General features: G+C 43.2%; 1 protein-coding gene across 2 annotated transcripts in view; it reads left to right on the top strand.

The window, feature by feature from the left end:
* Positions 1 to 17,192, top strand: part of sotv (exostosin glycosyltransferase sotv) — a 30,083-nt gene that overhangs the window by 3,669 nt on the left and 9,222 nt on the right. The window contains exons 4-11 of one of the 2 annotated variants that reach the window (XM_037417592.2): positions 542 to 745; positions 2,433 to 2,616; positions 3,264 to 3,403; positions 4,106 to 4,331; positions 5,522 to 5,705; positions 6,135 to 6,301; positions 6,853 to 6,996; positions 9,566 to 10,327. In XM_037417592.2, the coding sequence (XP_037273489.2) occupies positions 542 to 745; positions 2,433 to 2,616; positions 3,264 to 3,403; positions 4,106 to 4,331; positions 5,522 to 5,705; positions 6,135 to 6,301; positions 6,853 to 6,996; positions 9,566 to 9,916 (1,600 nt within the window). In that variant the 3' untranslated portion in view covers positions 9,917 to 10,327. Of the gene's footprint in view, positions 1 to 541; positions 746 to 2,432; positions 2,617 to 3,263; positions 3,404 to 4,105; positions 4,332 to 5,521; positions 5,706 to 6,134; positions 6,302 to 6,852; positions 6,997 to 9,565; positions 10,328 to 17,192 lie in introns of those variants that run through there. The other variant, XM_075871774.1, reaches the window with a different exon arrangement.

The raw sequence follows: 17,192 nt of genomic DNA, 5'->3' as shown, positions 1-17,192 counted from the left end.
GAAATTACGACATTGTGGTAAGCGAGTATTTTATGATAGCTCCTCTAGATTTTACTAGGAGGCGCAAGTTTCGCACAAGAGTAGAAGAGTGCTGGCGGTATTGCATGAACGATATCGGCTCACATGCACAACTCGCACACATCGGGCTCGGTCTCCAGAGATGCACTGTGCATTGAGGTAATGATGTAGCGAAAGCCCAACTGACCAGGCTGCTAACGAAAACAAACATATGCCCTCTTACGCTCCTTTCAGCTGGCTGTTATGGCAGCTTGAATAAAATACATATTATCTGTTAATATTCTATTGTAACTTGAAAATCTCAAGAAATGTGAAATATCTCTTCTCAAATGTGTAGCTTGTTTAGTGACTATGTTATTTCCTCGATGAGTTAAAAAAGATCACTGGTTCGGCAAAAACTACATTTCAGTAGAAGGCTACATGTAAAAAGTTTCTTGTTCTTGGATTTAGGCACACATTGCTGTTTTATGTAGTGGAAAACACATTAAAACCTGCACGCGTCTGGTTCCATTGTCTTGTCCAGCTGGGACAACGGCACCAACCACCTGCTCTTCAACATGCTGCCTGGAATGTTGCCAAGTTATGCGACCTCACTGGAGGTCAACACCGGTCAAGCCATGGTGGCCGGCGGCGGCTTTGACTCGTGGACCTTCCGCAGATCCCACGATATCAGCATTCCGGTGTTCAACCCGGCAAGATATGAACTCCACCCGTCGCTCGCAAGAAGGTAGGCGCCACTTTTGATAGAGACTTTGGGAGTTGAAGCTGGAGAGCATTTGCATATTTACTCGTGTGATGCCTGCGCTTTTTCTCTTGATCGTTATTATGTTAGCAATAGAACTGTACAGCTGGTAAAAGCTGTCTGCGGTGGTGTCAGACTTCTGGAATGTGTGAGAGGGCGAGGGAAACGGTTGTGGTGCAGAAGAGACATTTTATGTTGGCTCTTCTGTCACTGGCCGTATTGTAAGGATGTTGAAGGACTCAAGGTGTTATAAAACGTATTTACTAAAGGGTGAACCTGTGCCCACAACTCAAAGGGACTATGGTCAAAGACAGTTACAGCAGATCACCAAAGATGTCTCCTTCTTCTCCTTTTTCAAGAGGAGTCCCAAGCCCGTGGCGCACATCAGCCGGGGCCAGCTGGGTTCTCGTGCTATCATCATCGTTTCTGCGCAACACTAGATGGCGCGCATGTATGTCCCTGTGCGCGCGGTGATAGGCGCGTTGTTTGAATGCAGGCAACATGTCGCGGCATAAACCCCCTCCTCATTCGCATCGTCCCAATGCGTCAGGCAATGAATAGATTCGTGGTAGGCGTCACTGGTTTTCCGATGATCTTTCATAGTAAGGCTTCATCCGGACTACATGTACAACCTCTGTAGGGTTGCGGCGTTTTGAGCTCCCGTGCGTAGCGAATCTGACTTGGTACGTTACATCGCTTACACGATGGAGTACTTCGTAAGGCCCGACGTAGCAGCTAAGAAGTTTTTCAGAAAGTCCACGGCGACGCACTGGGGTCCATATCTATACTTTGTCACCTGGTTGAAAATGCGCTTCAGTAGGGTATTTGTTCGGTGCTGTCCTTTAAGGGGGTTCTCAACCACCCCTTGGGCTTGGTGAAAAAAAAAACACATTTTACGAACAACAAGCACTGCAGTGAATGATTTAGCCGCATGTTGTAGTAGGGCATGGTTACATAGAGTTTAGAATTGGAGCGCAAAGTTGCCACTTTCTCAAATGCCTTCTCTACCTACAGAGTTCCCGTCCTCACTTACGTCGGTGGGTAAGGCATTGGTTGTATTTTGTCAAACAGCAGAATAATCTATGTTACGAAATGATTGATGATGACCATACTCTTTATCAACAAAAATTGACCCCACAAATACTGGTGAATAATACACTCGAATAATGATGCTCGGCATACACTTGTCATGACGTTAATTATACACTTGTCATGAGGCTAGATGGCTACTGTTGTTCATATTGTACAATTTTTGTCTTGGCTTTCATTTTATGCCATTATTTATTATGTGCCGTGTGGTAAAAATGCCTTTGATTTGTCCTTTTCCATGCAATTAAAAGAAACTCCATTGAATAGAAAGAATGGTACCGTTTTTTATTGAAAAAGAATGCTCTACAAATTGAGAAAAAAAGGATTTCACTAATAATGGCTCGTTTTTCTTTTCTTACACAAAATGGTTAAAAACTGAGAGAAAATTGTTCTCGCTTGTTGCGATCTTGCGACATGCCGAAAGCAAACTGGTGAATCGAAATGTGATGCTCCGGAAGAGAAAAATATTAATTTCATCATCCGGTGTGGCTATTTGGCAATAACCCGTCAGCATACTGTCATATCAGGGTCGTGACACAGTTTCCACTGGTTCTCGTTCGCCACTTTCCGTCGTCGCAAATAGGTCCGACCGGCCATGGTTGCTAATATCGGCTCAGCCAGGCATTCACTTCGAGTTTCGCACCGTGGTGGCTTCATTGGCCAAGGCGCACCACGACGTGCTGAATCTCGCCGGCTGTAGTCGGGCCTGGGACAGCAGGTTACGTTGTCGCGGCAGCCGGCACTACAAGTACCCGGACATCCTAACGGTGAGCCCTTACACTCATTGTCCGGCCTGACTATAGTCATCGATCTGGCCACTCTGTCCTGCACCCCCATCTCACTCCGAGAACAGTTTGCACTCTTTGGGAAATCTTTTTGTCCTGTAGTAACAATAGTCCTTCTTTGAAAACTTGGCGTTCGTCACTTTTCGATAAAGAATGCATGACCTTAGATAGCTCGCCTGAAAGTTCTGGACACATGGTTTTAAAGCAATGAAAATGAATAGATGACAAGTATTGTTGTGGGACACAAATGCCCGAAATAGTCTTTTTCGTTTTAGGGTGTACCGACTTGCACCCTTTAGGGACTTTTTTTTACGCTGCAGTAACAAACGTTTGGCTTACTTGAGTATCTTTTCTGGAAAACTTTGCTTTCGTGCTTTTATACCAAGAGTGCCACTATGATTGCGACCCTAAAAGTGCTGGGCATACGGTGTTAGAGCTAGGAAAAGCATGCTGAATAGATGATGCTCAGTTTTTTTGGAACAAAAAACTCTCCAGAAAGACTCTGCTGAGAGTTTACAGAAATGCACAGGACATTGTGCCAGGCAAACAGCATGTAATAAGAGAAAAGCGTCTGCAGTTCTGTTGCCGTAGGAGGAATCGCAGAACGACTGTCGATTTCTCAATCGCAGGAGGGCAAGTTCTGCCTGGTCGTCCGTGCGGCCAGGCTTGGCCAGATGGCGCTGTCCGATGCGCTCTCGGCGGGATGCATTCCTGTGGTGGTTGCGGACGAGTATGTGCTGCCCTTCTCGGAGGTGCTCGACTGGAAAAGGTTGGTCTCGTTTGTTGGAGCCAAATGAACAAAAAGTTGTGGCAAATTTGCCAAAGGGTAACTGTCATGAGTGCAAAAGTGTCAGCTGCTCATGCCATGCTCCAGTAACAGCAGTGAATAGTAGCAAGCTTTAAGCTAACACTTTTAAGGAGTGCAGCACAAAGACTACGAGAAAAAACAAGAGGGCTGTCCTCTATGATCTTGAGTTGTAAATGCATTTCCCGATTAGCCCAAGTCATCATGGTGTTGCGATTGAGCCAAGGTTAAACTTCAATTAGGAAACGTTGGCCTGTGTTAGCAAAATTTAAGTGTTGCTGGTATTATATGTCCAAGGGATCCTCTCTTGAAGTTTGTAATAGCTTTTTCATGGAGTGTCCTTCCTTTCAAAAGCAATTGTGCAAATTATGTTTTGTCTTCATAATATATGACAGTATTTCAGTTGTGGGCTTTTTTCTAGCCTATGACAGTTTAAATGCACTGCGTGACTTGGGGGCAATGAAGCAAATTTGCATCACAAGTGCTGCAGTGTAGATTGGTGTTTCTTCATGTCCTTGTTTGAGCTGCACACCGCTTATAGGCGTTCAAACTAGTTTGCCCAGCTCAAAGACTCAAACACTTATTGAACGTAGTGCTCTTTAGATGAGCAGTGCGTTAACTTCTCACAGGATGCTTTATGTTAATCATCTCGTTCACTTCCTACAGAGCTGCCGTACGGATTCGCGAAGACGAGCTAGAAGATGTCATTGGGATTATGAAGGGATTTTCAGAAGCTCGGGTGTCGGAGATGAGGTCCCAAGTGTTGCTGATCTGGGAGCGATACTTCAGAAGCATGGAACGAATTGCCATGACGACACTGGAGATCATCAACGATCGCCTGTTTCCGCATGTTGGCAAAAGTTATGAAGATTGGAACGACTTGCCGCCTGGGGTACGACGCCCATTCCTCTGCTTGGCTTTTGAACTTTTCCTAATCAAAGAACAGCTGAAATTCAGTTCAAGGGATTATTGCAAACCTAAAGTGAATAATTAGTGGGGCCTGGGGGTTCTAAGCTTTGTCGAATAATCATTTTTCTTGTCTATTAAAATGTCTAGTACACACTTTTTTTGTAGATATTTGCATTTTACAGTCAATGTAGAGCAATATGAGCCATCAGTGGCTGAGAACTGTAACTGTCTCTGCGCAACTTACTATAAAACCAATTAGATATTTTAAATCAGCATAAAAGCCTATACATATCCCAGAAATGTTATTGCCATAGGCTATAAGATAATGCATATTTTTATAATTGTATCATTTCTTTGGGTTGATGATAAAATGAGCGGTATTTACCTGAAGTCATGGCTTATTCATTTGTTGGTGGAATAATGGTATTCAGTCTTGGATTATGACTATAGATGAGATGCGGTTGCACAAGTTTGGATTATTTTACTATTCGCACTGCTTAGAGCTTTGTCACAGCCACAATCGGAATCTTATTCTGCAACAGATATCATCAATTATTATGGTCTTGGAAGGTTAAAATTTCTAGAGGGAATCATGATGAAGATGCCTGATTACTGATACTGTAGAAGGATTTTGTTTGACTAACATTTTCCCAGTTCCTAGAGGGATTTCCAAAAAGTTTAAAAATGTTCAGCACATGCTTATTTTTTTCTTGTTAAATGGATTCATTTACCAGCTTTGTTTGGCACATTGTTGTGTAGTTTACCGCTAATGCTTTGATATGTCAATTGCCTTCAAGTGCAATTTTGAAATTAATGCCTTAGAAAGCACAGAGTGTACGAGACACAAAAACTCGTAATTGCGACTTTTCAACAATATTTACAAATAGGCAGTAGAGTAAGCTTTTAATTTATTTTTCACTCACTCTTTGTAATAAATATTGGCAATTCTATAAGATATCCTTGTAGCAATGACACACAAAAAAAGCCATAAACATAAAGCAGTAAAATAGACTAGGTTCGATATTAAGTAGTTAAGGTTGATGAAGGAAGCCGTCTCAACCTGAGAAATACTTCAGTAGGATAAAAAATTTTTTAGACAGTTGAAGTAGCTAGTGAACACACTAACAAACGTACTCTATTCCACATCAAGCTTATTGAAGCCTATGATCGCAGCTTGTGCTGCCGGCACCTTTTGCGATACCATTCGTGGCCCCGCGGAGCCGTGGCTTCACTGCGGTGGTGCTGACCTACGACCGGCTGAACAGCCTGTTCAAGGTCGTCCAGCAGTTGGCCCAGGTGCCCAGCCTGGTCAAGGTCGTCGTGGTCTGGAACAACCAACGAAAGTCGCCACCTCCTGGTAAGCCGAAAATTCCGAATTAGACGCGTTCAGAATCGTTAGCAAGGTACTGGCTTACGTAATGTCATTTACATATTGTGCCTTTGTAGCTGCATAATAGTGGTGCTCTGTATGAGCTGCGACGTGGCAGCTCCGGTTGAAGGGGCTCCCAGCTGGGTCACTGGCAAACGTGAAACCAGTTTTGCAGTGTCAGTCCTGCTTTAACCACAGGCAGTAGATTGCAACTCGCATAGGATGCGGCCGCACATCCTTGATTAAATGTTCAATTTTCGCTGCTCAGTTCGTGTTTCTTCTTGGTGTCCCTTTAAGAACCCCAGTTAGTTGAACATAACCTGAAGCTACACCACTACATGCGTCTCATAACCATACCCGGGTTTTGAGGTGTAATACTCCGAAGTTTAATTGATGCGACGCAATAACGCGATGCAGCATCTTCCTGGCCGAAACTGAGCAAGCCGCTGAAGGTGATCCGGACGAAGGCCAATAAACTGAGCAACCGCTTCTACCCGTACAAGGACATCGAGACGGAAGCCGTGCTCGCCATTGATGACGACATCCTGATGCTCACCTCCGACGAACTGGAATTCGGATTCGAGGTTCGGCTGTTTTCGCGTCCCTTGACTCCATCTCTGCCACGGTCTGAGGGAACTGTGATAACGACAATTGAAGGAAAGATTTACTCCAGCTTGGCTTAGTAGTGCAGTGCTATAGACATTTCGCCACCTATGTAGTTGGTGTCTTTCGAACGCAGTGACATCTGCGCATGCAGCAGAACGTCCTCTCAATTTTCTTGTTAATTTTATGTCAAATTGAAGTAAACTCCTTTTTTTCAATCATGAATTCACCCAGCTTATAGAACATATTGCGTTAAAAACGTGTGCCAAGAAATGGAATAATAGGCAATGCATGCAGTGGATGGCTGATTTTATGTAATAGCAACTCAGTAAGTGGGCTAGTTATTACTTTGTAAAATAGTTAAAAACCAGCGGAAAATATCAAATGCTAGAAGAAAAAAGAGCAGCTGTAAATGCCACATAGCAGTGTAAATGTCTCGTCGTTTTCATTTCTTAGTCTTTTGTGATTTCTGTAGGCTTTTATCCATTACCTGTGACTGAGTCGAATGTGTTCCTTCTCACTCATATGGCAGGTCTGGAGAGAGTTCCCAGACCGAATAGTTGGTTTCCCGTCCCGGGTTCATCTCTGGGACAACACGACTTCCCTCTGGAAGTATGAGTCAGAGTGGACGAATGACATTTCCATGGTGCTCACCGGTGCAGCGTTTTACCACAAGGTAATCACACCTCGATTTGCTAGAGCATAACCCCATTGCAGACAGCAAACCATACTTGTTGGTAGAGCATCGCCTGCACAATGCAAAGGTTGTGGGTTCGGACCCCATTGGCGGGAAGTTCTGTTCACTTTCACTTTGCTTTGTTTTTAAGATTACAAAGTTTGTGTGAATATTTCTTATTTGATTGTGAGCGAAACCGAAGTGAATTCGAATAGTAGCACGATTTGAATAGCAGTTTTGTGTTAGTTATAAGTGGTATAATATGCCACGTTTTAAATTAGCTCGTATAACATGCTTGTAAATTTTAAAAAAAGATTAATCAGTGCGCAGGTATTGTGCTCACTTAACGATGAAGTGTGCTTTGTGGCTGTGTGGATTTTTTCTGAACAGGCAGTTTCACGGCGTAGTAGTTTCATACCGCAGTGCAAACCAACTTTTAGGCGGATTACACGTGGCAAAAAAGGTGTGTTCGTCAGTTGCCAATGCTTAGAAACACTGGAAATAATAAATTTGCACTGAAACGAATTCAGATTTACTGTAAAATTCTTTCTAATGTTCGCAGAGACCTTAATATGACTATGGTTCAGTTGAAATACTATACTTGTGGACAACTTTTCTTGGCAATGCAATGAAGGCTTCAGAACCAAATCGCATGTATCCTACCGCTAATGAAGGTAGTACCACAACTGAGTCCGTTTTCTTCTTTTTGGGGGGGGCGTGAGGTATCTGAAATATGCCTTCATTTCCAACATGTGGCCCTTTTTAGACACCACGCAGCACACACCAGTGAGATATTTGCATTTCTTTTAGTTTTCTCATTGTCATACTGTCCAAACCCGCAATAACAAAACCCCGCGAGTGCGAAACCCCCGAGGCAACGAAATATTTCTGGATCCCCGGCCAACGTTCACAGAAGCCCATGTATTACGTATCTCGCGGCAACGAAATGTTTTTGGACAGCGATCCCACATTAATGAATTTTCTACCACGGCATGGGCCTTATTTTACCCTCCCGCCAAAAGTTAACTGTTGAAAATATGCTCGTATGCGTGTAATGCACACTCAAAATTAGTAAACATTGGCTTTTGTTGCGCTAGCATGGGTACCGCCATTTTTGTTTACTTAAGGGGCGATGCGGCTTTGGGATCGCGAAAAAAAATGGCAAAAAAAAACGATTTTTTCAAAATCAAGTTTTCAGTTTCTGGAACCCTTTTTCTATCTGATTCCAAAATATCTACGCTGAAAACCACGCAGAAGTGCTTCGGAAAATTGATTTCACCCACCTAGGTAGTAAAACTTTTTCATCGCGAGAAAACAGCGATTTTCAAAAAATTATGGCTTCGCAATGGCGGGGCCGGGAGCCGGCTTCTTGGGCTCATCCGAAAGAGCATTTCTCCGTGTTTAACTTTCCCACCTCAGCTAGCTCCTCCCTTTAAAAACAAGCACACAAAAAGCAAATGTTTGAAGGTCGTTTCGAGGCCCTTGATTGGCTGTGGCTGCCATGTTGCCTCAACTCGCCTCGCCATTGGCCCGATGCTCGCTCTGGGAGACTGTCATCTGCTGCTTGTGTGTCGCCAGGACATGGCTCTAAAAAATTGCTACTTCGTGACGTGTTCACGGCTCTATGATCACTTAAGATATAATTACACTTTAGTTAGGAGCAGTAGGCGGATGCGCGATCAGGTTACTACGAGCACGTCGCGTCATCGGAGTCTCGAGACTACGGGCAGGAACGACGTGCTAGCGCACTCGTGGCGACGTGCTTCGTCGCAAGCAATGAAGCTGTAAGCAGGGGAACCGTCAGATTACTACGAGTGGCCGCACCGGATGCACAATCAGATTACTACGAGCGGGCGTGCGGTCTACGAGCGTGGCGCGTCATCGGAGTCAGCTTTAGCCTTAACTCTACTGACAGCGAAACTGCGGGCAGCAGCGAAGGGTGTCCAGCGCATCCAAAACAGCCCGCGGGTTGTTTTGGATGCGCTGGACACCCTTCGCTCCTTCTTCGGCGCACATGAGGATGACGTAGCAATGGACCACTTTTTCCAGTGCGAAGGGAGAGCTTTGAAGTTGTTGCATGGCAAGGGTTGGCAAAGTAAGTTGACCGACTTCTGGCAATAAATTTTCGTTTTGCTGGCCATATCACTGTTTTTATGTCTCATACTCGCGGCAACGAAATTCTCGCGAAACCGAAAATTTTCGGTTTCCCCGGCGATTTCGTTATTGCGGGTTTCGACTGTATTGTGTTTTCATGTGCATGACAAAGTCGCGCCTTTTTCCCGTACCTCTGACGACTAGCGGCGTCCACTTCTCAATGCAACGCTGATCGCACGAAGCCATCACTTTTCATAGCGGTTCTAGACGCAATTTAAACCGGACTACTTCACATTGGAGTACATATGCAGAAGCTCCGCCCCCTCGTAGCTCTCCCTTCATTGCCAAGAAAGGCTTGTACGTGAGTGTAACGATTCTCTCCTTTGCTTTCATTGGGGTATTTATCGATTGTCTTCATATAGTTGTTTCTAGCACAGCCACATATTCCATTCCCGTTTTTTCATTCCATTCACAGCATTACAGCCACGAGTACTTCGACCGGCTTCCCGCCAACATACGACACTGGGTCGACGACCGCATGAACTGCGAGGACATCGCCATGAACTTCCTTGTCGCCAACATCACGGGCAAGGCTCCGATCAAGGTCGCGCCCCGCAAGAAGTTCAAGTGCCCCGAGTGCGCAAGGCTCGACAACCTGTCCAACGACCTGCAACACATGGCGGCCCGCTCCGAGTGCGTCAACGTCTTCGCAAGGGCCTTTGGCGGGATGCCGCTGAAGACTGTTGAATTTAGGGCCGACCCCGTGCTCTTCAAGGACAACTTTCCCGAGAAGTTGAAAAGGTTCTCCAACCTGGGAAGCCTATAAGGCAGAGTGTGGTGGCTCTACCTTACAAAGGTTAGCTATGGACGACAGCGTAGAGCATCTATAGATATCTCTAGACGATGTCCGTTGAAGTCTATCAAGTTTCCAGGAAGACTTTCCCGAAAAGCTGGAAAGGTTTTCTCGTGCGGGCATCCTGTAGGGTATTGTGAGGCGGGACGTCCTTGCAAAGGTGCTTTGGGCAGTGCAGAGCGTCTATAGGTGTCTATAGACAATGTTGAGCGGAGTGTATCTCTAGTTCAGTGTGGGCTCTGCGCTCTTCGGGGTAGACTTTTCAGAGAAGCTGAAAAGATTCTCCTACTTGGGCATTCCGTGAGGCAGTGTGTGATGTCACTCCCTTACGAAGGTTTGTTTGTATGGTGTAGTATGTCTATAGATGAAGTTCAAAGAAGTATATCAAACACAGGGCCAGTTTGGTGCTATTCAAGAACGAGTTTTCCGAGAAGCTGAACAGGTTCTGTAGCTCGGGGCAGCCTCTAAGGGAGCATTTGCTGCCACCCCTTTGCAAAAGTTTGTTTGGGCATTCTGTAGAATGTCTATAGACAAATTCTAGTGATCTCTTGATTATTTGGGGACAGCTCCCGTGCTCTTTAAAGTCAACTTCACCGGAGGTGTTGTTCCGATTCGAGCAGTCTGTAACTCGGTGTGTGATGCCACAGGCTTACAATTATGTTGTGGAAAATCTGTAAATTGTATATTTACACTAGACTTTATAAAAGGTTTAGTGCTGATCCCATGCTTTTCATAGAACCATTCAAAAAAAGTCTGAGAGGTTTTCAAACTTTGAACAGATTGTAGCCGTGTTCAATGACACTGACTTACAGGAACGCTTAGACAGTCTGCCCATAATCTCAGACTTCTTTTAGCAAAGTCTATAAACTACCTGTAGATAATGTTGTTTACATCTGAGCTAACAATATACTACTGCAGACTATCTGAAAATGTGTCCAGAACATGTATAGACTATGACCGGGCCATAGGAAACATACCTGATACCTTTAGTCATAAAAGTTCACAGGTATTGCACTTAAAAAATTACAAGTTTGCAGAAAGGCAAGATTGTCTACAGGAAAGCAGTGATGCATGTGTGCTCTTTCAAAATGCACAGGCACTTAAATCATGAAAGCATAGTCAGAGGCAATAAAACGACCTGGTCACCCGTAACAGGCTATCTAGCTTTTTTGTCCTTCTGACAATAATAGCATAATGTGGTAGGGACACTAACGAGCAGAATAATTTTTTGCGTGTTAGGAAAGTACAATTTCACAATCCTCAAAACGCAACTCTTACCATGAGGCAACGCTTGGTAAGCAAGAAGACATGCAAAAAGAAAATGTGGGTGGAGACACCACTTGCGGATTCCCACACCAAGCGCCATGATGTCATTAATTTGGAATGCATCTACTGGATTCTACTTAGCTTCTGATCAATAGAACTGAAGTACATTGTGGATGCCATAGAGCTAGCACACGGAGTTTCAGAAAATGTCATTGAGCCAGTGTCGCGGGAATACGGAAAATACATTTTGAAATTTACGATGTTGTGCGAGAAAATTTAGGTGGAAAATATAAAATGAAACTTCAACCTTGATTTTCGCTGCTAATAATGAACTTATGATAGTGAAACATATGACAGAGTTCTCAAAGTGCAGTTTGTCAGTCTAAACCAAGTCATTGTTTCCCTTTAGTGTCCCTTTAAATCTAAAAGTAGTCTATGGGTTTTTCTCTGAATTCACATGTGCAAAAGTTGGCACGTGACTTAAGGTTGAAAGCAGTACAGTGACTCACTGGACTCTTAAAATATTCTAGCCCTACTTACGACAAGGACAGTTGACCCTCTTGGACGCTACCAGATACAGAGCGGCAAGCTGTAATCGTAGACTACCACTAGAGTCAGTTGTCATGATGAGTTGTCATCTGTTAAACGAAATCCACGAAACCAGATACAGCTACTGGCTGCTGTGTTGTGCAGTGCAGTGCACCCACGTGGTGAAACGGTTCGCTTGGTTACCCTCGTTCCTGTTACTCTGTGCACTTTTTTCTCGCAGCAGTACACAGTTCATTCTGAAGAACAAGGTGCTGTGATAAGCGAAAGGTATTTCACCAATGTAACTGCAATATGAGGATGTCACTGGCACAGGCAGCTCAATGCGATTCAGGCAGCTTGCCTGCCCCGATATATTGACTGTCTCGATCCCGTACTTTCATATTGCGCATTTTCAGCTATGCACCAATCTGCAAACTATGCGCGTAAGCATAGTTGGCACATGGGTGTCGTAGTTAATTATGTGATTAGTGCTCATGTACCTAACCTATAATGAACCTGGACTTGTGTCTGTCATCAGCTAGCAGCCAGCTATACTTTGCGAGCAGCTAAGTTTCCGTATAACACGTCCCCCATCACGGTATGCGGCCGAAAATACTATTAAGCTTTGTGGTGTGACCACCAGGTGACTGCAGTCTCCCAGTTTGGTTTAATCTAGTGGGTTGCCTGTGACTCTTGGAACGTCCATCCCTGACAGCACTGACCTTCAATATTGCACAGCTGCAAAACCTTGAAAGCAATCGTAGTTATAAAAATAACTGTCATTTCTGTGATAATCGCCAGTTTCTGTAGTTATCACTTTTAGCTTTGCCGACGGACTTACTGCGTTCATTAATTATTGTTCTGTTTTTCAATTTTCCAAGGCTGTCGACAGGCAATAGTGGTTGTCTTGACCGGTGATGAAATGCTTGGAGCAGTCCTCTGTGTGGTCAACGAAACTTTCTAGTTTATTTTCGTGTAGATGTTGAGTTGAGGGAAAGTTAGATGTGAGCGTAGTTTTTGCAAATCGCAACGAATGAAAGCTCGGAACTGTGGACGGCCATTTGCGAAATGGCATGAATCACTTTCTGTAATTAAACAAGTGTGACGCTATTTCTCGACTTGGCGGCTTTATGATCCATTGCGAATACTCCCATCAAGTTACACGGTTTATGAGCTTATGTGAAGCTCTGCTGAAGTGAAGAGTGTACTTAAACGCACATTACATGTCCTTGAGCGCGGTTTGTTGTTAACGACATCTCATTGACTGCACTTTATCTATCTTGTGTAGGTCAATGAAACACCATTTTATTAACTGATACACGGACAAAAATATTTTTCAGCTGTCCCAACTAACTGTACATCGCATTATTTCAGACGAAGTTCAGTAAGCCAGTCAAAGAAATGAAGTGTTTAGAATAAAACTAGAGTCTCTGGTTTTAGCAAAGTAGACTTTGCAGCCATTTTTATGAAAGCAATATCTAACATTAACAAAGATGTATTTGTCACATTCAAGAAAATACGCAAGGCACTTTATTCTTATCGTTGCACGAAAACTTGTAATGCTGTCTTTTGAGTACTTTGCTCTAATATATCTGGTATGGGTCTGATGTAAATGGCATTTTACAAAGAGATGTGTGAATGGATGTTGAGTGATAGCTCGATGACACCTGTTTAATCATTATTGCAGTATTATGCAGGAGAGTTACCTGACCAGCATTTAGGCGTTCTGTGACGTCTAACGTCTTGTGTTGTCATCATTGCTACTAGTAAGCACCTGTTTTGTAATTATCACCTCGTATATTCTTTCCCAAGTCTATATTAGCTTGTTGAGTCTATCACCACTACTTACTGCATCAGTATTGTTTACTGAATCAGCATCTTCATGCAACATTATTTTTGCATTAAAAGTCAACATGATTGTAGCAATTTGTCATATTTTGGTGACACATCTACTGTGCTATCAGGACTCAATTTCATGATGAAAAAATTTCCTTTTCGCATGCGTTAAACGACTTTGAATTGCCATTTCGCTGCTTTAATTTCTGTGTCATTCGAGCAATCGGCTGCACTCTCATGCCAACGCAATGCTGCCTGTAAGTCTGTGCTTCTTTGCGAAAAAAAAAAAATGCATGCAAGTTCACGTTTTTGGCAGCTTCTGTTAATTTCTCTGAAGTGTTCATGCTGTATATGTTAAATGCATTTTTTGTCTTATTAGTTGATTTTTGCATTACACGTGATGTTTAGGAATGTTTATTTTGCATTTGTGATCAGCCTGTGGTCACTCTCGCGAGCTTGCTCTGCAGTCTACAGAATAGAACAGCAGCGTTATTTCTATGAATGAATATCGTTACCTTCACCATAGACAAAGAAAGTGCGTAGTCTTATTTTATAATTAAAAAGACAACAAAACATGATAGTATGCAAAGAGGCAAGTGCTGTTGGTGAACTGTGTTTAAAGTAGGTTTTCGAAGTGTGTTCATTCTATTACTCATGCTAAACACTGCTAGCATGCAACTTATTTCATGCTTGTAGCTAAAGTTCGTTATTCGTTTCTCATATTGGTTAGTTACATTGCTTTTTTAACCTCACAGCTACTCACTAGCACAATCGCGCGCATTGGTTAAGCATACGAGGCATGCACTTCACAGATCTGAGCCGCGAGCTAACGAGCAACCATTCACAGTTGTCTCGTCGGAACATATCATAATAAAGCAAATAAAACTATTTTTCTTCTGAAATGAGCTAATTAGGTATACCAGTGAGTGTGAGAAACAAAAAGTTATCTTCAATTTTGTAATGAAATACATATCTCTGATCAAATCTTGACAGCAATTTTTTTAATGTGAATGATCCTGTTTCCTTAAGAAAGCACAGTGAAGGAGGCGATTTGCTCGAAGACATGGGCTTGCTTATGCGGCTGTCGAGCATGTCATTAAGTGTTTAAAAGAAGCATTCCAAAACATTTTGAAAACATTACAGTCATGTCAAACTCATGTGTTGATCCGTCTTATATATTGAAACGCCATTACTTTTGTCTTATAATGTATCCAATTGTTTTTGGCAAGTGTCATGCATGCAATGAACAATCTCAGTACTAGCAAAGTACCTTTTCTCTACAGCTTTATGTACTTGTAGAACATTGTTATAAAAAGTAATATTCGTAACATTGTTTTCATGCTAAGTATTCACTTTGCACGTGAAACTTAACGAGTCAGACGTCCTTTACCTGTTCTGCATTACAGTAGTATAGTAATCAGCTTTTCGGTGACATATTTATATATATATGTGGATCGAGTGTGCAATACATAAGAAAAATGGTTGACTGAATGCTGCTACACTATGTTCCTTTCTTTGTGCATTCCATTTAGTGGAACGAATTGTTTTGCCTTCTGTACTTTGCATTTGAATTAAGCAATGTTTTTTATTTGTTATGAAGCTAAGTTTCAGTGCTTGTCTGTGAACTAGAGATTTTGTGTATTGAAATAAGTTGAACATTGTTATAACTAATTTAATTGGAGGTAAAAATACCTTTCCTATTAAGTATTTGCTGTAAGCGTATGTGTCAATATCAGAAAGGAAAAAAATGCAGTGGGATTTATGCAAAAGAAGAAAAGTGCGATTCCTCTCACACCCAAATTTTGATGACTCATCAAGCTGATGCGTGGCCTGTAAGCAGTAGTGAATTAGACATAATCATTGCATGATCATTGATACACAGCTGCACAATCTATATGATCGTGATTATATTTATAGAATCTGTATGATAATGAAATTGGCATATTAGCTAGTGGACCAGCAATGCTAATTAACTGGTCAGGATGTGCAAACACACCCTGAATATCCATATTAGCATCAAATGTTGATGCAGAGTTTTCTGGTGCAACATTCCAAGTGTTGCTACAATGTTATGGCAATAATGCAAACCACAAGTTATGCTGTTTTCACATGTTCTCGCCAAGTATTTGTCATTTATTTTAGAACATGTATTTTGAGCTGCAAGCACACCAATATTGTCATTGTACTTGCATTTCACTTCATAGGTCGAATACTCTGTAAACTAAAGTATGGCCAACTAGACTTTCTATTGACTTGGTAACGCAAGTTTATTTGCTACATCCATGCTATGTTATGTCAGATTGCATTCTCTCTTTTGCATTGTATGTCATATTATTACGAACTACTGAGACTTCATTTGCGTATGAATGATGATAAAATTTAATGTGCAGACATTAGCCTAGGTGTTACCGTATTTACTCGATTCTACCGCGCCCTCAATTGTAACGCGCACCCGATTTCCACCGCGAAAAAAAAAAAAAACGTAAGACATTGATGCAACGCGCACCCATTTTTCTCGCTGGCCCGCACGATCACACCACTCGAAAAAACGACTCCTTTCGGGAGCGTCTTCCATTTAAATAAGAGGTACGGGCGAAGCTTGTGCTCATCCGACGTGTAACAGAGCATTGCCGTCACTGTAGTTTTACCGTGGACCGATGTCAGCACGCGAACTTGCTTTGCCCCCTTCTTCTCGACGGTTGTGGTGCCAGGCATGTCGAAGTAAAGAGGCGTCTGATCGGCATTCCCGAGTTGCCCAAGCAGGTAGCCGTTGTTGCGCCGCAAGTTTAGGAGTTTAGGACGAACCTCTGAAAACTGTGAAGCTTTTTATCGTACTCCTCCGCAAAACTTTTCGCATATGCATGTTCCCCTTCGGAGGGAAAAGCCTTTCCTCTTCATAAAGTTAGTTAGCCAGCACCTGCTCGCTTTAAACTGGCTCCGCATTAGACCTTCTTCTAAGACTAATTGCATAGCCCGCACTTGGAGCAGTTCTGTCGTCACGGGCCGCTGTGCCGCTCGCTGCTCAAGCACATACTCGGCGAGCAGCTCTTCAATTTGCGGAAACTGACCCTGCTGTGGTCCACTGAAGCCTTTGCGTGAAGCTTTGCTGTCAACAATCTTCTGCTTTTGTTTCCGCCGGTCCCGCACGCACGTTTCGGGAACTCCGAACGACCGCGATGCGGCCCGATTTCCGTTCGTTTCTGCACACGCGATGACTTTTCTTTTAAAAGCGGCATCGTGGTGCACTAGAGTTTTTGGAGTCGGCCTTTCCATGCCGTCGATGCTAATGCACTACTAGATGACGAACTCCTCAGCACACGTACGAAGTGCCGCACATGGGAAACGCATAGGCAGAAATGGCCGACGCGCCATGCCAACGCACGTAGGGGGCGGCCATTTTGGATTTGCCGATGGCAATAGATTGACCGTAATTTTTTTGTTCAAACTCGATTCTAACGCGCATGCGATTTATGAACTCGCTAAACCGGAAAAAAAGTGCACGTTAGATTCGAGTAATTACGGTATTGCTTTAGGAAATCCTGCCCTATCAACACATATCACCTGGTGTGTATTTAACGAATACGACATCTCAATGCTGTGCAATACGGTTGTTATAGTG

Source organism: Rhipicephalus microplus, chromosome 8 (genome assembly GCF_043290135.1).
Source record: "Rhipicephalus microplus isolate Deutch F79 chromosome 8, USDA_Rmic, whole genome shotgun sequence".
NCBI classification, from domain to species: Eukaryota; Metazoa; Arthropoda; class Arachnida; order Ixodida; family Ixodidae; genus Rhipicephalus; species Rhipicephalus microplus.
This window is presented reverse-complemented; position numbering and strand designations above follow the sequence as displayed.